The sequence below is a fragment of the Danio rerio genome, chromosome 19 (genome assembly GCF_049306965.1).
Source record: "Danio rerio strain Tuebingen ecotype United States chromosome 19, GRCz12tu, whole genome shotgun sequence".
Classification (NCBI taxonomy): Eukaryota; Metazoa; Chordata; class Actinopteri; order Cypriniformes; family Danionidae; genus Danio; species Danio rerio.
The window spans coordinates 38,610,147-38,632,566 of NC_133194.1; the positions used below are offsets into that span (position 1 = coordinate 38,610,147).

General features: G+C 35.2%; 1 protein-coding gene across 2 annotated transcripts in view; it reads right to left on the bottom strand.

Annotated features, from left to right (window-relative positions):
- The window catches only part of csmd2 (CUB and Sushi multiple domains 2), a 560,701-nt gene that overhangs the window by 38,941 nt on the left and 499,340 nt on the right, over nucleotides 1-22,420 (bottom strand). For both annotated transcript variants that reach the window (XM_688741.11, XM_073931822.1), the window contains exons 49-56: nucleotides 20,444-20,632; nucleotides 17,341-17,526; nucleotides 16,760-16,954; nucleotides 15,513-15,686; nucleotides 13,571-13,744; nucleotides 13,282-13,455; nucleotides 5,125-5,313; nucleotides 4,819-4,992 (exon numbers count right to left, since the gene is read on the bottom strand). In XM_688741.11, coding sequence (XP_693833.6) covers nucleotides 4,819-4,992; nucleotides 5,125-5,313; nucleotides 13,282-13,455; nucleotides 13,571-13,744; nucleotides 15,513-15,686; nucleotides 16,760-16,954; nucleotides 17,341-17,526; nucleotides 20,444-20,632 — 1,455 coding nt within the window. The remainder of the gene's footprint in view (nucleotides 1-4,818; nucleotides 4,993-5,124; nucleotides 5,314-13,281; nucleotides 13,456-13,570; nucleotides 13,745-15,512; nucleotides 15,687-16,759; nucleotides 16,955-17,340; nucleotides 17,527-20,443; nucleotides 20,633-22,420) is intronic.

Sequence of the window (22,420 nt, forward strand, 5' to 3'; positions counted from 1 at the left end):
CATTTACAAATGATCATCTTATTCCCCATATATCCTCTGGTAATACTCATAAAACAATTACTAACTCAAAGCCAACGGTGAGCCTTTTAAGGAAGGGCAAATACTAATGTAAGTGACCCTATTCAGACCCCCTAGTTTTTCACTATTTTTGTGTGTGATTTCTTGCGATAAAACTACTGATTTTATGGGGGTAATTCCCAGAAATTTGACAATTTTGACAATCTTATTTACCATATTAGGTAGCCTACTATGTTAGCTAGCAATCTTAAACAATGACAATGACACAAATCATACAAATAAAGCTTCTTTATTTTGGCCTCTTTAAGACAAGATCTAAAACAGATCTAAAACAGTAGGGATTAAGCCAAAGGACGTTTGTATTCATTCATTCATTCATTTTCTTTTTGGTTTAGTCCCTTTATAAATCCGGGGTCGCCACAGCAGAATGAACCACCAACCTATCCAGCATATGTTTTACGCAGCGGATGCCTTTCCAGCTGCAACCCATCTCTGGGAAACATCCATACACACTCATTCACACATATAAACTACAGACAATTTAGCCTACACAATTCACCTGTACCGCATGTCTTTGGATTTGTGGGGGAAACCGCACAAATCCATCGCACCGCGTCGCCTGGAAGTTTGTATAACTCTTATTTTTATCCATGATCTTTCACGATTTCGTTCAGATTTCACTTCCCGGAGCATCCTAAAATGTACCTCATTCAGGACATGTGTTAGGGCTTCCCCTACTGTAATACACCTAAAACATGCATAGCCGTAAAACTCGTCAATGGCAATTTTCTCTTGTTAACTGCAGGGAAAGAGTTAAACAAAAAAATGTATTGATTTGACACACATCATAATACCAGCCATTATTGTAAAGCACAAATAATGTCCTTCAATTTGGTCACGTCCAGCGGCCATCATTTGAGGATGTTTATATCTCATCACTCACGTTTCATCTACGTCTGCTTACTGCACAAGCTGAAAACTCCCCCCCCCCCCCATTTCATGTAGCGCAGTGATTCTCAACTAGTGGGCCGCGACCCACTAGTGTGCCTCAGCGATCTCATTATACTATATTATACTGTAATTTTTGGATTTCATTAATTATATGCCATATTAAAATGATTGAAGTAATACTTTTTCTCCCACTCCCTGATTATTTCATGAGGCGCAAAAACAGCCTTATGATCGCGTCTGCAACGTCATGCAGTCTGTTCATTTACAAACTATGCGTGAAGTGAAAGTATCTGTGCATTTTTGTGTGAACTATTTAATATATCCGCATAGTTGTCCAAATGAATGTCCTGTGATAATTTTATAATGTGAGGCTCAATGATGTTTCTGCCATAGAATGTAAAATAAACTTGCATTTGAGCTTTAGGCTACTGTTTTATAGATCCAATATTATTAGATAATCACTGTGCATTTGAAGCTATTCAAAATAAAAGCTAGTATTTACATAATATACTTTGAGTATGTGTGTGTGTGTGTGTACTGTGCATATATATATAAATATATATATATATATAAATATATATATATATATATATATATATATATATATATATATATATATATATATATATATATATATCACACTCGTAGCAGTGCAATATGGCTGTATATCGCCACTGGTGCGAGGCGTGCATTGACTCTAGGCCACAGGCCGAGTCCCTTAATGTCCCACCAGTGACAATATACAGCCATATAGCACTGCTACGAGTGTGAAATTGCATTTATATAACAGTTTGACTGTGAAATTATGTATATGAAAGAGAAAACTAAACATGGAGAGTCTCAAAAAGTATTTTGAATGAGGAACTACTTTCTTTCGCCATTCACTCACATCTGCAGCAGATGTCAGAATAGCAGAAACAGTTGCTGCTTCACAAATGTCACTTGAGAGCTAATGTTTGAATGATTTTCTAGCGTAATGTCTAAAATTATGATACAACAGGTGATTTTGCTCACATTTTAAGATTATAAATATAAATGGCATGAAATACCGTCAGTATGCAATCTGGAGATCACAATAATTAACCTCGAAAAAGCCAAAGCAACGCAAACACTAGCAGATTACTGGTATAAATACAGCACTTCAAAAAAACTAAACAGAGAGATCGACTTAGAATGTCACTTACCTGTAGTATAATGATTTGCGTCGGAAGAAAGTAGTTCCTGATGAAAAAGGATTTGTGAGATTCTCTGTGTTTAATTTTATTTTTTATTTACCTGATTATGTAATCGAACTGTTGTATAAATGCAATATCACAGTCGTAATAGTGCAATATGGCTGTATATTGTCACTGGTGTCACTCGGGTTGCACTCCTTCCACCAGTGCCGATACACAGCCATATCGCACAGCTACTCGTGTGATATTGCTCATATATTTTGGGATTTAATAAATGTTTTTTTTATATATACACTCTTAATGCAAAGTGAGTACACATATGTAAAGTTTTGTCTTAACAATAAACACTTCGTCTGGACTTCGTCTGGATACCGAGAACACATTTCAGCATTGAATGTTTATAATGCACTTAGATTCACACACCTATACCCGCTGTATGAAAAGCAATATTAGTAAAAATAAAGATTTTAAAGAACTACTTTCATACTGAATATCATTTTCTCACACTGACAGGCTAGTTATTAACAGCAAAGTGTGTGGAGTGTTTGTGGGGGGAAAAAAAGCACTAATGCAATTTTTGACAGCTGGCAGAAAGAAGCCGCAATCTTTTGAGAAATATGAATGTTATGAATTGTGACATTAACCTGTCAGTGGTTTTACAGCCAGGATTGAAGCTCTTCTGGCATATCTGAGGGCTGCAATGGACTGATGTGTTTGTAGTGGAACAGGGCAGCTCATTACCTGGGAGGCATGTGGGAGTTCATGTCGCCAAGCCCAATATGAGAAGATTAAAGCAGTTTATGAGGGGACACACTCCTCGCCCTTCCTGACAATGTCTAGATGGGCAATATTGTATTACCACCCGCTGATCTGGGATGTAATCCTGGAGCCTTTGATTCATCATCTTACACACTTACGAGACCACAGAGATGCTGCCTTTTCAAATGTGATAAACTGAGCCCTGGCCTCACTAGCAGGGGAAAAGGCCTCTTTCAAGACAAATGTGCTTTGTAATGGTAAAGTATTAGTTTTGCATTTACACAATGATGCATCAGCCAATGAGTTATTATGAAAAAACACATAGAAACATAATTGTGCTGTTATAGATTAAAAAATTAAACTTATTCAAAAGGTTTTAGTCAATCACATAATTCATATAAATATTAATGCAATATTTTTTTTATTTAAAATTCTTTTTATTTTAATAACTCACTTGACCAATGACAAAACACTCAATATCAGTAAAAGAGAGTCATGCATTTATTCTATAATTATTTACAATATGAAAATATGAATATTTAAATATTTATAATGTGTAAAAATAATAAAATAAATAAATAAATAAATAAATAAATATAGTTACAAAGTATACTATCCATCTCAGATGCAGAAAAGCTAGTTCATGCTTTTATGACTTCTAGGATGGATTACTGCAATGCTCTGTTCAGTGGTTGCCCAGCATCCTCTATTAATAAACTTCAGGTCTAGAGAATATGACTATATCACCTATATATCATCCTCCTTACACTGGCTGCCTGTTAAGTTCCGTATTGACTATAAAATATTGCTTCTTAACTATTGACCTTATTCTAAAATGAGGAAGTGCAATCGTTATTGCTATTGCTTTAGAACTTCCGATTCATTTGCCTATGGAACAAATAACTAGGAATAATAAACAGCACATAACTACTTGCTCTACAAACAAGTATGTACCTGACTATACAGACAATGCAAAATAATAAAATAAGAAAATATCAGTTTGCAACGTCAACCAGCATAACAAGCTGTTTTTAACGTCTAAAAATGAATGGAAGCAAGTGATATACCGGAAGAGATTCAAATCGGCCATCAAATTTTAAATTATCTAGCTCCTATTCATCTAACAAACCTTCTGTCTTGCTTCAATCCAACCCGCTCTTTAAGATCTTAAAACTCAGGGCTTATTGTAGTACCCAGAATAGCAAAGTCTACTAAAAGAGGTCGAGCCTTCTCATTTATGGCTACTTAATAGCCTTCCTGATAAAAACTAGATTAAAGACCTATCTTTTAAGTAAAAGAGTACACACAATGCATCAAACTCCTCTCGTCTTAATTCACCAGACATTTTGTTAGATATACTTATATGCTTTACATGTTTGCTTCTGTGTTTGTTTATATAACTGCTATTTTCATTTATTGTACTATTTAGTTTTTATTTAATCTATCTCTCTTTATATATGTAGACCATTAATTAGGTTTTAATATTTAAAAATAATTAAACTATTAAAAGTATGACTAGTCTGTGACTATTCTCACTGTCCCTCCAAATTACATTGTATAATAAATATTTCTAATAATATTTGCCACATTTATTGCCACTTAGTACATTCGCCCCAGATGTTTCCATTAGGTGTGATTGAAAATGAGTTATTTCTCTAAATATTATTTTCTTAAACATTGTTATCTAAAACATGGCTATTATGCGATGAACAGCCATATAAACAAGTCTCAAAACACAAAAGAAAAGCTTTTCAGTTTTCAGTGAACTGTCATCATGCAAACCTGACACACAAAATACAGTAAGCAAACACTATAAACATAAGTCAAAACAAAACACACAAAGGCTATGTACGGCTTGAACAGCAATTGTGTGGATGAACTATGTATGTTGGGTAGAAAAAGAGAATTGGAATACCAGAGCAATGTGGCAGGGAGCCGCTCCACTGGCCATCCAGCTGGCACATGCGGGTGGTATTGCCCACAATGCTGCGCTGGCCGATGCAGCTGAAGCGGATAACGGAGCCCACTGTGCGCCTGTCCCCTGAGATCTGTGCATACGGAGGCATGCTGGGACGATCACACAGAACCACTGCAGCAGACAGAAAAAAACAGCCAAATCTTATCCACAGTGCACAATGTCAGCTGACGTGGATAAACAGATCAGAGTAAAGTAGGTTCTGGAATGATTGAAGGGATGTTATATTGGGATAAAATGACTCACATAGGCACTTGGGAAGGGAACGGTCCCATGTCCCGTCTCCTTGACAGCTCAAAATGCTGCTGCCCAGCAGGTAGTACCCAGGGTTACAGTTGTAAGAAACTGCGGTCTGGAAACTGTAACGATGAGGCCCGCTGGGCAGGACCTGTCTGACACCATTTTCAACATGTCCCGGATCAGTGCAGTTCACAACTGAGATGCAGATTGAGATGAAGAGAGTGAGAGAGAGAGAGAGAGAGAGAGAGAGAGAGAGAGAGAGAGAGAGAGAGAGAGAGAGAGAGAGAGAGAGAGAGAGAGAAAGAGAAATAAAAAATATACATGAATACAGTTGGAACTTTCAGAACGTATAATCATTAAAATATCATTCATTCATTTACCTTTGACTTAGTCTCTTATTTATTAGGGTCACCACAGTGGAATGAATGGCCAACTAATATAGCATATGTTTTATGCAGCATATGTCCCATACACTACGGCCAATTTTGTTTACACAATTCACCTCTAACGCTGGATAGAATTTTGTATACATTGCTTGCCCTTTAGGTCAAAAAACGACCAGCCTTTCCCAAACCTCAAAAAATAAAGCATCTAAATTTAAATGCAATCCTCAAATCTATTTTGTATGAAGAAACAACCTCATCCTCATCAAAAACTCATTGAATGTCTAAGATTTCCCTCATCGGTGTGGAATATTTCATCAATGTTTAATCAGAGGACAACACTCATTTTTGATTTTGAAGGGCATATTTTAATGCTAAATGTCCCTGCTTAAGTGTACAAGTTTTTTAGTAAGACAATATCCATAATATTCATGTTAAAGCAGCAGATTCTTTATACGTGTGTGCGTGTGTGAGTGTGCATGCATGTGCCAGTGGGATCCAGTAGTGCTTTTGGTGTAAAAATGAATTTATACAAGGGATACAAGACAACTGTTGTACGCTAACTGTCTACAGCCTTCATGAAAATATGAAAATAGAATATAGTTCTAATGTTGGGGTCATTTCAGAAAAAAAGTCACCAAACTTAAAGATGAAAAAAAAACATTGGTTAGGTTTTGTTTTCTGCAGTAACAATGGTGCCAGGGTCATTTTTGGGTTAGGGTGTATGGTTAACCTTAATTGTTAAGGTCCCGTTTACACTACGTTTTAGTTTTAAAACGCCATTTTATAATGAAAACGATCGGCGTCCACACTAGTGTTTCACCCAGCGTTTCTAAACAGCTCTCCGTCTACACCAAACCACTGAAAACGCACATCATGTGACCACACACACGCACTTAGGTATTCCCTGCAGCATTTCTAGCCAGATGAGAGCTGTGGTCGTCGAACTGTTCACCAAGGATTTACCACTGGATCTAATCTCACTATATTTGTTAAACGTGATATTTCATTCATATTGTTGTCTATATCTAACAACATCTTCTCCGACTTTGGTCTTTTGAATCTATTCCTTGTTCTCAGGTAATGTATTTTTGCAAGATAAGCTAATACTTAATGTAGCCATGTACATTCTGTATATTGACTGATTGTTTGCCTTTATTTCCTATAATGTATAAACGTATTGTACATTATACTTTTCTAATGGCCATTATTGATTATTAAAAATGATATTCAGCAAAAGAGAGGGTATGTTTCATAATTTTAATGAAAATGAAAGGAGGCAGTAATGTTATAGGCTCGGTTTTGTTCTAAATATGCACAAAGATGAAGCTCATATATGCAGCACCCTAACATTTCTGCTGTCTGATTAGTTGTTAATATCAAAATGAAAATAGCAGTTCCATACATGAAACAACATACGTATCCAAGATGATGTGAAGAGGGTTATAAAGTACACTGTTCCCTTTGAAGATTTACACGACATGTCCTAGGGAGTCTGTTTTCCATATCAAACTTGCGAAGTCTGAATTTATAAGGTGAGAATGCATGAATAAACTGTGTGTATGCTACTTAATATTGAGGAAAGGCCCCAATCGGAGAGGCGAATATCTGCAGCCCCGCCTCCATTTTCAGAAGTCTCAGTTTTCCCTTATCCACACTGAGATGAAGCAGCAGCATTTTAGAACGAAAACAGCCTCTTCAGCGTTTCCAAAATGCTCCGTTTTCGGTGCTCGAAAACTCCGACGTAGTGTGGACGGATGGCATAACCGTTTCAAACTTATGCGTTTTAAAACGAAAATGCATTAGTGTAAACGGGGCCTAAATGCTATACAAGTCTTTTTACTATTTTCATTTCATCTTAAATACATCAATTACCATTAACTAATGACACCTTATTTTGAATTGTGACCAAAATGTGACTTTTTTATGTATTATGAATAATGTATAGACACACCGCCTGTTGTACATAGAGTAAGCAATAAATTTTGGCAAAAAAAAAAAAAAAAAAAAAAAAAAATATATATATATATATATATATATATATATATATATATATATATATATATATATATATATATATATATATATATATATATATTCTTCACATTTGTTTAGAAGCTGAATTTCTGCTGCCTAACATTGTAAAACTACAACATTTCCCCCAAAAAACACCTTTATTTCTGAAGACTAGACCTCAAATAACGACATTTAAATAGTGAAATAGTTTTTTTTCCCCACTGTGTTTTGATGGTTACGAAGAATTCCTTTGAGAAATACTCAGAAGTGTTGCTTATGTAAGATGCTAATACATCTATTTATCAAAAGTGACAGTGAAGGCATTTATAATGTTGCAAAATGTTACCATTTCAAATAAGCACTGTTCTTTTGAACTTCCTTTTCATCACCGACTCCCAAAAGAAAAAGGCAGCGGTGGATGAAGCACACAAATCAAGTGCTGACTTGAATGAATGCTTATTTATTTTGAAGCAAAGTGTTTTATCTTATTACCACTTGTCATACGCTGAAAACCACTGCTGATAATTAAAGATAATTCAAGTGAAAAGAACAGAATATGCCATTTAGCCTAGTACATACAATTTGAGCAAAATCTAAATTACATATATAAAAATGCATCATAAATAGAGATAATGCAGAGGGGGAAATGTGTTAACATTTCAAGGTGAAAGCTGTACTGCTTTTTAGGATCTAGTAATTATACTTATTTGTTTCATAGCTATTAATTTTACTTTATTTTAAAACATGCAGCCTTGTTAAGCTAAATTGGCACTTTTGAATGTCAGTCATTCAGGCAATTGTTTTTTTCAAATTACAATCACATGTGGAAATCTTTACAAATGGTTACATGTCTAGATAAATACATTACACGCATTTCCCACTAGTATTGCAGATAATCCTATATTCTGTTTCATCCTTCTGCTGGTATAAATGATGAACAACTGTACTATTAATTGTCCCATTAATAGATTTATGCCAATAAGTCATATGTATACATATATACATATATATACACACACACAGTTGAAGTCAGAATTATTAGCCTCCCCCCCCCCCTTTTTTTTCTTTTTTAAATATTTCCCAAATAATGTTTAAAAGAGTAAGGATATTTTCACAATATGTCTGATTTGTCTTATTTGTTTTAATTTGGCAACAATAAAAGCAGTTCTTAATTTTTCAAACACCATTTTAAGGTCAAAATTATTAGCCCCTTTAAGCTAACTTTTTTTAGATACAGAACAAACCATCGTTATACAATAACTTGCATAATTACCCTAGCCTGCCTAGTTAACCTAATTAACCTGGTTAAGCCTTTAAATGTCAATTGTAGCTGTGTAGAAGTGTCTTGAAAAATATATAGTAAAATATTATTTATTGTCATCATGACAAAGATAAAATAAATCAGTTATTAGAAATGAGTTATTAAAATTAATATGTTTAGAAATGTGATGAAAAAATCTCTCTATTAAACAGAAATTAAGGGAAAAAAAAAAAATATATATATATGTATGTGTGTATATATTTAGTAGGCTAATGATGGAAAATAAACACACCTCAAAGAACACATGATAAGTTCATTTTTTTTAGATCAAAATGTGCATGTGTTGTGATGATTTCCAATGTGTATTCTATTTGTGCTTGCATTCTGAGGAACATGTGTGCTGTCAAACCGATGAAGACGTTTTCTTAATTTGCTGGTGTTTTTTCGATTTGCATGTGTTTTCTAAAGTTGCCGCGCATTAAGCTCTCTCTCAGCCGCCGTAGAAATCTCCCCGAACAAAATGACATATATTATAAAGAAGATTAAAGGCTTCTGAAAATATTCTGCAAATATCTGAAACCACATAAACACAAACAGTTGCTTCATTAACGGCTGCTTTACGAGCTGGCTGAGGACATGAACTAGGCTCAGAGAGAGGAGGAAAGATGGTAGCGTGTTAGTTACGAGCCAAAATGGTGGCGAGAAAGTATTTGCACATGATGAAGAACCTAGTAGAGAAATCGACAATCATTTCTACTCGCTTACACACAGGAAGAAAACGAAACGTACATTACACTACGACGCAAATGCAATTGAGTATGCAAAGGTGAGAAGATCAGCATTATGTTCATTCTTAAAGTACTCCAACTGATTCTAACAAATGTATTTGAGCACTTCTGCTGACATGTTATGCGCAATTATGAGAAAACGGTGAAGCCAAATGAAGAGGACAGGTTTCCGTATTTGACTCCAGAGTGTCCGTTCTGCCATCTGAGGCCAGCAATGTTCCCTTAAAATCTCTCCGACAGGGACAGCTTGTCAACAGAATTAGACTTTCCAGGGTAGTAATGCATGCTAATGACTTTAATAGCTCTTAGCGGAGCCAGCCAAAGCCATTTTCCATGAAGCCACCATTTATATTTTGAAAAGCGGCTTGATTTTTAGGTAAAATGTTAAGAGGTAAGTTCGAAATGATCATGAATAAAACCAAAAGTAAAGAAAAGAAAAACAATCTGTTCATTTGTTTTTGACCGCAAGTCGATATTAAAATTGATGCTCCCTATAGCCAGTGGCAATTTTTGAAAGGAGGTGGTTCAATTATCTGCAGATATAACTCTAACCAACTTATCTTTGTGGTTTAGAAGGCCATTTTGGAGACAGAAGTGGCTCGCTCAGACACAAATTGGTGCTGATTAGCAGGGCCGCGCGAAGGCCTGCTAAATTATTGATGCAGCTTGGAGCTCATGGCATTTTTTACCGGCTCCTTTTGTGCCATTAAACGGGCGTCTTCCCACGCTACTGTGCTAATGACGGCTCATGATGGAGAGGAGGCCGTGACTGATATGATCAGACCACTTCAACTTCCTCAGTCAGAGTAAACACCATTTATAATCTAAAGAAAGGGAAGGATCGAGGGGACGAATAATGCATCCTTAAAGGTTCAAGATCAATCTGACTGATGCTTTACATTAAGAACCTGTGGGACTTGTTTCTCATTTTGGCTCTTTATATTCCTGTTTATACCTGCAATGTTTTTTTTTTCTTTTGTTAAAAAACTCTGTCAAAACAGTTTTAAATGTGTATAAATACTGTTAAGGGCTGACATATTTTGAGATTGTCCACATTTGATGTCTTTCATCTGTATTTTGAAAAAGCATTAGATTGGATTGCCTTCATTATGTAAATGCTTGTGTGACCAAATTCCTAAACATTCTTTGATAGGTCGTGAAACTGGGTTAGTAGGGACTTAAACTTTGCCATCTAAAACCATAAATTTAGTTTAAAAATCAATTCAATCACAAACTTACAGAGTTTGGTGTGGTTGTGTGTCAATAAGAGCACACAAGGCATTATGCTGGAATAGACACAATACTATATTCAGTAATTTGGTAACATTTACAGTACCATTGTTTTGTAAATATTTACCCCAAAACATAGTAAAATGTAATGTTAACCCTTTATCTGGTGAAGAAACTTACATTGTAATGTCATTGACATTGATTGCAATGGATATGTGTAGCTCAAAGTATTGAAATAACTCCCAGTAACACTCCATAGTTTTACAATGAGTACTTCAACAAATGTGTTCTATAAAGGGTTAATAAGAGTCTATGCATGGAAGGGATTTTTTTTAACATTCACATTTTGTCTGAAGTAATGACATGATTTTATGTAAATGATCAACAGGAAGTTCCTTGGTTAAAAGATAAGATTCAAACATTGCTACATATTAGCTATATATTAATAACAGGCCAATTTAAATACAAAATTCCATTAAAGCCATAATTCATACACATATTACAATGGTCCAAAGTGAAACTAGGCAAAGTGACACCAAATTTAGAGCCTTATTGTGATCGCAGTAATATTGAGCCAGTTACACCATCTCATATGTTTTGGGCTTGTTTAAAATTAAAGGATTTCAGGCAGCTAATATTTAAATTTCTCTATGATGCATTAAATACTCATATAGCCAAGACCGAAGACTATAATTTCAATTTTGGTATTACACCACAGTTCTTATGTTTTAATAAAAGTAAGATACATGTGATTGCCTTTTCTACGCTTTTAGCTAAAGGGTTAATATTGCTCAAGAGGAAGGAAAAATTCCCTCCAACATTTAAGCAGACTTATGGAATTTCTACACCACCTAACCTTAGAAAAAATACTATATACTGTAGGTCTGCAACAACGAATCGATTAAATCAATAAAAATCAATTAATAAAAGCATTGGCAACAAATTTCAAAATCATGTTGCGCGACACTGGAATGTTTGATTGTTAAAAAAAACAAACACTTTAGTTCAGAGGGGAGCGTGGTGACAGGGACAGGGACGAGAAGGATCATTCATTTTATGGATCATTCATTTTTCCATCTTTTGTCATGTATAGCTGCACCGCAGAAAAAAAAAACTTTTACTTCTTAGCCACTTTGTCTTGCTTTCAGTCCAAATATCTAAAAAATCTTAAATCAAGACTAGACAAAAAAATGGCTTGAGAAAATTAAGCGATGCTTAAAAGTTCTATTTGAGATTATATTTTTTCTTACCCCATCGCTAAATAATTTTGCTCGTTTTAAGCAAATAATCACTTATACTAAAGGTGTTTTTTTTCCAGAAAACAATACATTGTTTCTTATGCTATTTCATGTGTCTAGTATGTATCTTGATTAAAGATTTGTTTTAGATATTTGAATTGAAAACAGGACAAAACTACTTACTTTTATTATTATTATTATTATTATTATTATTATTATAACAGCTCAGGGATGAGCTTATTTGAATAAAGGGTTGTAATTTTTTTTCATCCGATTCATCGATTAATCGAAGAAATAATCAACAGATAAATTAATTATTAAAATAATCATTAGTTGCAGCCCTAATATACTGTAAGAGGTTGTACTGATATGTTTTTTCCACACTTGGCAACCTGTCTTAGATCACATAAAGAAGAAAGACCCTTCATTTTAGAAGAGTAGAACCTATGTTGCTTTTTATTACTGTCTTTTCCCTTTTCTTTTATATTTGATAATAAAACATTCTTTACTTAATATTATTATTTATTAGTATTTTATTTAATCTTTAGTCTTATATATTTTAGAATAAGGTAGGCTAAATTGTCTGTAGCGTATGTCTATGAATGAGTGTGTATGGATGTTTCCTAGAGATGGGTTGCAGCTGGAAGGGCATCTGCTGCGTAAAACATATGCTGGATAAGTTGCCGGTTCATTCTGCTGTGGCGAGTCCAAATTAATAAAGGGACTAAACCAAAAAGAAAATGAATAAATTTTTACATATATATTTTTACATATATGTGTGCGATGGGTTTCCTTTCAATAGACATATGCAGAAAGACACTTTCGGCATTGTCAGATCAGTGTTTCCTATTTCTGTGTCTGTTGGCATCTGTCAGAGCTTGTTTTCATTAATTGAACATGCTGAATCAGCACTTGTTAGGTTGTATAAAATGTGTAAAAAATAATGTATTGCAATCTGGTGATCGTCTATGTCTGACAATTCACAGTTCTGAGTGATTGGCCTGAGGGTGACAATACTCTAACGTTGTATATATTTAAACACATCCAAGTCTTTATAAGTATTTTCATGTAAATGCTTACCTCCATTATTATTAGAAGACAAACTTTTATTCGCCAGCAGTTATAAAGTTATAAAGCAAAGTTCAATAGAGCACTCAAGCTATTTAAACCTGATAAAATACTATTCACACTCTCTTATCAAGTGACATCCAAAGGAGCGCCGCTGAAGATAAATCCAAATAACTTACTTTTACACCTGGGAAGAGCGTTGCTCCATTGGCCGTTGGATTGACATTGAGACTTGAGCGCACCTTGTAGAACGTAACCAGGGTTGCATGCGAAACGCACAATATCATTTAGGTTAAACTGTGTTCCTTGCGTCACACCATTAGCAGGAGTGCCTGGATGTCCACATGTGATGGCTGTGGAGAAACCAGCAAACAAGTTAATGCCATTTACATGATTATTTCATTCATCTGAGGCATAAAACTGTCAAAAGACCTCAGATAAGAGAGTTGCTGCTTAAGCAACACTTACGGATACAGACAGGAGTCTTCCCGGACCAGCGGTGGTCCTGCTCACAGATGCGAACGGACACGCCGATGAGCCGGAATCCAGGATTACACTGGTAAACAACACTGCCTCTGTAGTTGTAGTTTTCTCCAATGATCTGACCATTCACTATAGGCTCTGGTGTGCCACAGTGTCCAGCTGTTGAAAAAAAAAACGGTGCAAATGCTTGTTTAGAGCACATAAAAGAGTGATTGACTGAATTATTAATAATAATACTGCATCCATTTCTTAAATGTATTTGCTTGATAACTTTAGGTTTAATTAATTTAGCTTTTGCAGGCTTTAATGAATTTTGAAATAACTAAAATCTTGATCAGGTCCTCGTCCCTTATAGACATAAGCTACACATGTGCAGTGATGTTAAAATTACATCTGAAATATGTGGAACACGTAAAAATGTGTGGTTATGGAAGATATTCATGTGCAACTCATGTGATGTCATGGTTTTTACATAAAAATATTCCAAAACCTCATGCTTTCATGTGTCACATGTTTTGCATAGCTGTTCTACATATTTTATGTAAGGGATAAAGTACATCCAGAAGGTTACTTTCGCAAGATAAACCCCGACAGGCTTATCTGCATTTGTATAAAACTGAAGGGCTTTATTCTGTGAAAACAACCTTCTGTTCATCCCACTTATTACATGAACATGTTCTAAGCCGTAAACATGAATTAATTCTAAAAGTGTACTTAGAGTATTTGTCTTGTTTCTAGTTCAAAAATACAAAAATTATTAAACCGTGAAACATTTACTAGAGAAACCAAAATATTCTCTTGTTTTCAAAAATATTAGGTCAAAATTAAGTGCATTTTTCCTTTAAACAAGCAAAATAATCTGCCAATTGTTCGCTTTGAAATAACATTATTTTGTTTACCCCATTGGCAGATTATTTTCCTTTCTCTAAACTTACTAAAATTTGACAAAAGCTAGAAAATTTTTTTCTTGTCTAAAAATGTTTCTTAATTTATATCTACATATTTGGACTAAAAACAAGAAAACCTCTAAGTTAAAAAAAAATAAAAAATACTTTATAACATTGCACCAACCTGTGTAATATTCAGGCACAAGATGATGCCAAACTGTCAAAAACGCAAAGCTGATAGAAACAAAACTGGCTGTGTAAAGCATTGAGTATCTACAAATTAGTCAATCTTAAGACGGTGGCAAACAGTTTATTGATATCAGTCAAAAACCTTGGTGTAACAGACAAGCAGATATTTGTGGATATGGATATAAGTGTACGGATGTCAGCCTATTCACTGATGGTCAAGGTGATTTAAAGTTCCCAGTTGATTCTGCTTTATTCAGAGGTTGTTACCTGGGATTAACATACATTGGAAAGTCACGACTGGCCAGTCAGAAGCAAGTATCCCAGACAGCCATGTAAGAAGTGATTTTAACATGTGATAGAACATGTTTCAATGTCATCTGGCAATGTGAGGTGTTTACTGATCTAATCTAAAGCATCCTTTTCTGGCCTAACACATCAGGCCATCCGATTTTTCGGATTTTAAACTGAGGTGATTACGATTATGTCAGTGCTTCAACGATTGCCAAACAAGCTACTATATTGGTCCTATGGATAGCAGAGATGGAGAAGCTGGTTATTGTGGAAGTTGTGGAACACATACAACAGTAATAAAGAGAAGTGCATTAGGAGAAACGGTTGATGTTTTTGTTGTCTTATTGTTGAAAAATTCAACTGTTTAGTGCGTTTATGTTTGAGATTTGACATCTACGATTTTCCTAATTAGCATAATTCCAGATTTCGATTAGGATTTAAAACCTCCAGTATCCCGAACCAAGCTTTTATTCTTCAACAAGTCAGATTTAAGCATAGTATAATTATAATTATTAATGACTGAATCTAATTTAAGCCATATGGGAAGTGAAGTTACTCACCAAGACACTGGACCTCAGCTCCACTCCACAGGCCATTGGACATACACTCTCTCACTCTGGAGCCCACTAGAGTATAACCCGTATTACAGGAAAAAATGGCAGTCGCTCCATACACAGTTAATGTTCCAATTTTATTCCCATTCGGAGGGGTTCCAAGGTCACCGCAGGAAATTACTGAGTAAATTCAGACAAAGAAGTTATTAGTCATTTATCCTTTTTTTTTTTGGAAATCTCAATGAATGTACTATACATATATTATTTAATATATACAATAAAATATAAGGTACACTCCCTGACAAAAATCTTGTCGTCGATCCCAGTTGTAAGTGCAACAAATAATAACTGGATTTCTAGTTGATCATTTCGAAAAGTGGCAGAAGGTAAATTGTTCCGATGAATCATCTGTTGATCTACATCCCAATTATCACAAATACTGCAGAAGACCTATTGAAACCCACATGGACCCAAGATTTTCATAAAAATCAGTCAAGTTTGGTGAAGGAAAAATCATGGTTTGGGGTTACAATCAGTATGGGGGCGTGCAGCAGATCTGCAGTGTGATTGACAACATCAACAGCTTGAGGTATCAAGACATTTGTGCTGCCCATTACATTACAAACCACAGAAGAGGGCAAATTCTTCAGCAGGATAGCGTTCCTTGTCATACTAAAGCCTTCATATCAAAGTTCCTGAAAGCAAAGAAGGTCAAGGTGCTCCAGGATTGGCCAGACATGAACATTTTTGAGCATGTCAGGAGAAAGATGGAGGAGGAGGCATTGAAGATGAAACCAAAGGATCTTGATGAACTCTGGGAGTCCTGCAAGAACACTTTTCTTTGCCATTCCAGATGACTTTATTAATAAGTTATTTGAATCACTGCAGAGATGTATAGATGCCACCCTCCAAGCTCATGGGAGTCATACACAATAGTATTTCTTTTTCCACTGCACCATGACTTTGTATTCTATACTGTACATTATTTCAGTTAAGCGACAAGACATTTGTCTAAGCAAACTCAGACTTTACTATCCTAATGAAATAATAAAAAATCAAGGCATAATCATATTTTATTTTGGTAAAATAATCATAATCTTAAGGCCTTTGTCCTTTAAATAAACCACTTCTAATACCAAATGATCAACTAGAAGTCATTATTATTATTTGTTGCTCCTAAAACTTGTATAGGCGACAAGACTTTTGTCAGCTAGTGTATGTCTTGATTTTACAATAGCCTATATTGCACCCACTTTCACAGGAAGGTCTTGGCTCAGGGTAATCCCAGGTGCCATTAGCTTGGCAGCGGATGACCCTTTGACCCTTGTAGAAATATCCAGGGTCACAGGTCAGCATCATCATAGCTTCATATTTATTCTGCATGCCATAAATAAGCCTCCACCTCCCATGATCTACTGCAGAGTGGCCGATGTCAGGGCAGTTCACAGCTGGAGGATCAAAATGAGCTTATTTTAGTAAGACCTAAAATAATGCTATATATACTTCTTTTTATTATATAAATGGTTCTTAATATTTTTATGCATATAAATAAATGTCAAATATCTAAACAAAATAAATAAATTGACAAAATAGGAATGAAGTAATGTTCCATCACCATTCAACTTAACATATTTATGAAACCTAAATCTTATCTTGTCTTATTTAAATATAACTTTAAAAATACTAAATTAAATAAATACAAAATTGGAAAACCTTAAGAAAGCCTATTTAGATTAGAACAAATTTAAAATATATATTAAAATACAGTTAAATATTTACATTTTAAATTTAAGCAAATAAAATCATCAAGCAATATTGGTGCTAAAGAACTCACGGACGCAGCGAGGGCGGGTCTCGATTGGGCTCCACCTCCCAGACTCTTGACAAAGTGTTGACACTGGCTGAGTGTTGGCCAATCGGAAACCAGGATTACAAGAGAAAGTGACTCTAGATCCGAGAGTGAAGTGCTGCCCGATGACAGTGCCATTGACTGGAGCAATCGGCATCCCACAGGAAACGACTGTGAAGGAGAAAAAGATTGAATGCTGACCTCAAAAGCAGACTCGAGTATTTTCTCAAAAACCCCAAGGAAACTGGCTATTTCTTTTCACCGTCATACTTCAAAGAATACTCAGTGTAAACACACTGAGCGAACACACCAAAAGCTGTTATGCGACTGTGCAAACACAAGCTTGCAGCGCTTCTGAAGCCGGTAAACAAGAGCAGCCAGAAAGCAACAGGCTCAATCTAGGATGTAGATTACATCTGCATATGGACTGTAGGATACAGAGAGAACTATATAGCATCCTGCACACCTGTCAGGAGAATCCTGAACACAAACACAACCATATCTGTGTATTTGAACACTTCAACTACACTTAAATATAGAAATGTCAACATCACAGATGGTACCAAACCAAAAGCTAAAACCAATATAAAAATTGACGTGGCTGCTTGTTCATTTTTTTAAGTGTAAGAAGAGCATTTTTTTGCAGTGTTTTGGTTAGGGATTGGGGTGAAACAATACAATTCTTAAGGTTTTTTTGGGACAACTTAATTGTTTTGTATTCAATTCACTTAAATTTGTAAAAACAATGAGGCAAATTTAATCAATTTGTGTTGGAAACCAGCATTTTTTACAGTCTACTTAGAGTATTTGTCTTGCTTCTAGTTTAAAAATAGAAAAATTCAAAGAAAAAACTAAAACATTATCTTGTTTTCAGAAATATTAAGTCAAAGTCAAGTGAGTTTTCCTTTAAACAAGCAAAATAATCTGAAAATCCGCCACCTTTTTTGCTTTGAAATAATGCTTACCTCATTGGCAGATTATTTTGCTTTATTTAAGGAAACAACAAACAAAATTGACATTATTTCTAAAAAAACAAACAACATTTTTTGCTTGTCTAAAAAATGCTTCTTGATTGAATCTTTTGTAGACATTTTTATATGTTTTTGTTTTTTAAACACGTCAATTTAGTTTTATTTAGTTAGTTTCGATTACTGTTTTTAGTTAAAAGTGTCAACTAGAGCAAAGTTTAATGTTTGCACTATTTGCATCAACTCTTTTGCAAACCTCTTAGTAATAAAACTATAAAAAATAACAGACGACTCACTGTTAAGAATTAAGACAAACTTCTACAAATTAAAAATCATGTTTGTAGTTGATTTCTTATTTGTTGTGTAAAAGCACCATCTTCATGTAATTCCCCATACAGACGCAAGTCAGATTTTCTTCCACAGAATGAGTGCTTATTATTACTGAAAATGAGTATTATTTTATTTTAGTTTTTTTTAAATTTTTTTTATTTAAGTTTTTCCAGTAACTGCTGTTAGTTTTAGATTTTAATTTATTGTAAAAAAAATTAACGAAAATGTTTTAGTAGTGTTTTTTTGTTTACCAACATAACCTTGGTTTATACAAACACGACAACGGCGGCATTTAAAAAAAAAAAAAAACTATGTAACCCGCTTTCATATTTATGCATTCCTAAAACACGGTTGTTATGTAAACGAACAGGCAAATTGCATAATACAATTCTCATATTTGCATAGACATGTAAATGGAACTCTTAATATTCAAGCAACTGGACTTTCAATCAGTCCTTGGTCAGCAAGGACATTCTAAGAAAAAAACTAAAATATTATCGTTTTCAGAGACATTAAATCAAAATCAAGTGAGTTTTCCTTTAAACAAGCGAAATAATCTGCCAATTCACCAAATGTTTGCTTTATAATAATATAATTTTGCTCATCAAATCAGAATATTGACATAATTTTTGAAAACAAAATATGTTTTGTTTGACTAAAAAATGCTTCTCGGTTTAATTTTTTTTTAATTATACATTTTTATTTTGTGAAATTGTCTTTTATTTTGTATATTTCATTTCAGTTTCAGTAATTTTAGTTTAACAGTTAATAGAACACGTCTAGTGTTGACCAGAGCAAAGTTTAATTTTTGCACAATTTACATAAACTCTTTTGCAAATTTCTACACTACATTAGACCAAGTAGATTTAAGAAAAAGTACTTTATATTCAAGATCATGTTTGTTGTTAAATTGATTTCTTTTTTGTCATGTAAAAGTGCCAAATACAAGTCAGATTTTCTTCCCCAGAATTAGTGCTTATTACTTCAGAAAATTATTATTATTTTTTAATTTCAGTTTTTCAGTAACTGCTGATAGTTTTAGTTTTTTATTGATTGTTAATTAATTTTTTTAATTAACGAAAATGTTTTAGTCAAAGTTTTTGTTTTTATTTCCTAAAACAACCATGATTTATACAGACATGACAATGGCAGCATCTTAAAAAACTTCCACTTTGTAATCAGTTTTCATATGTATGCGATTTCAGTCCCCAAAACACTGTTGTTATGTAAACGAACAAGCAGAATGCATAAAAAATTCCCAAATTTGCTTAAGATGTTGTCATGCAAATGGATCCTTAATATCCATGCTACTTTCAATCAGCCCTTGGTCAGCTATACCACACTTTCAGAGACCTTTCAGTGTTCAATAGAGCAAAGCAAGGCTGGAAGGCTCTGGGCCTAAGGCATCTCATAGCGTCCATGTCAAATAGAAATCCGGCTCCTCTCACAGGTGAGGCCTTTGTTAGTCAAGAAAGTGGTGATAAAACGCAACACTACTGAGAGTGCAAAACTGCAGACCCCGTGGAGGGCCCTCCTTTAGTGGATGATAACTGCTTCTTTCTGAGGAGTCTCTCCCCTCGGACAGCACATTAGCAATAGTCTCGCAGCTATGGCTCCTGGCTAACCCATTTATTGTGATGAGCAATCTGACAGATGCAGCCAAGCCCTAAACACTGATGGAATACGGAATTAGGCACGGCGGCGCCGGACTTTCTTAGACAGAGTTCAGAAGCAGATAATCGCCTCCAGACTTTGTCCAAGGTGTTTTTCGACAAGATTTTCAGACTCACCTTGGCAAAGTGGCACTGGAGCGTTCCATTGGTAGATGCCCTGCGGGGTGCGGTAGCAGGTGGCTGTGGTTTGGCCGATCAGGTTGAAGCCTCGGTCACAGTTGAAGCGCAAAGTGCTGCCCAATTTCGTACCAGTCTGGCTGTGCAGCGAGCCATTGACAGGAGGATCTGGAGAACTGCAGTAGGCCGCTGTGGAATATGTAAAGAAAACGTTTATGTTTACTTAAAACTACTAGTACTTCTTTGAGATTGTTTCAACATCTATAAATGAGAATTGAAAATCAATGTTTCCATCCAACAAGGTATATAAAGGAAACAGAGAGTAAGGTGCAATACCCTTTAAGACCCTTTTAAGACTCTTTCCATACATTAAGACCTCATCACTCGTTTTAGCGATTGTTTTACTACTTCTGATTATGGGAGAAATAACTAGGAATAATAAACGGCAGAAAACAGCAAAACTAACTTGCTCTATAAACAAGTGTGTTCATTACTATACTTAAAAAAGTAGAATAATATAATAAGAAAAGATACGTTTGCAACATGAAGCAGCACAACAAGCTTTTTTTAACCACTAAAAATCAATTAAAGTGAATAAGAAAGGAAGTCTTAAGCCAACAACATTCCAATAGATACATTCCAATAAGGTCAATGGAATATCAGGAATAACATTGTTGTCTTTGTTACTGCAGCAAACAAAGCAGCATTATGTCAAATCTATCAGGACTTCATCGATTTTATAAACTACACAGCATCTCTATATTCGCAGATGAAATTCAGGCAAACTTTACAGTACAACTAGACCATACCTGCCAACACTCCCGTTTTTTCCAGGAGTCTCCCGTATTTCAGATCAATCTCCCACCAACCCTCCCGTTTTTTTATTTCTCCTGGAAAACTCCTGAAAATTCACCACACCAACCCCCCACCTCAACTTTTGGTAGACTATGTAACATCCCCAGGTCACTGACTTTGGTATAGTATCCAATCGCAACGACCACTCGAAACCCAATGCAGAGTACAGTTACTTACCCGGTCCTGAGCTGCGTTATTCAAACACCTCAACCCCTACACCAAAGACTCATTCTGATTACATATCCCTATAAAAATTTCTGGAGAGAGCAAAATAGTCTGAGGAGTTTTTTTCGTGAATCTGCCAGCTACGTTTTTTCAAATTTTATATTTCTTTCGCGGGAGCCATTTGCACCTGCTGTCCTCACAAAAAAATCCACCAGAGGCTGATGTCGACTGACTTACTAACTATTGACCGATCTCCCCAACCTCCCCCTTCCCTAAACCCAAGCTATGGTGTTTTAAAAAGAACCGATTTACCAGCCAATCCACTTCCCTAACCCAACCTACATTGTTCTCAAAAGCAATTTAAAAAAAAAAATCCCTCACAGCAGCCTGATTTTTACCACATTTTCAGATTTTACCACATTCTTACACTGTTATTTACTTGTTTATTTTATTTTTTTGGCTTTTGCTTCCTGGAACTGTTCTTTACCAGACTCAAACCCCATCATCATGCTCTGTGTCTCAAGACCGCCGCCACATACACTAATGACAATTTTTAGCTTACCCAATTCACTCATAGTGCATGTCTTTGAACTGTGTGGGAAACCAGAGGACCCGAAGGGAAACCCACGCAAACACGAGGAGAACATGCAAACTCCACACAGAAATACCAACTGATCAGCCTAGGCTCGAACCAGCTAAGTTCTTGCTCTAAGGAGATTGTGCTTCCCACTGCACCACCTTGACGCCCTCTGTAAACTAATTTCTACAGTGTAAACATGACCGTACAGTCAACTGAAAATCTAAAGCTGAACATCAAAATAAACTGTAAGCGCAAATGTAAACACAGCCACAAATCAAAAACACATCCGTCTGTGAAACCTGCTGCTCTTTTATTGCTTTTCGATTTCTCATCCTGTTTACTGGAAAACAGCACATATTAATGCAGCCTCCTGGCAG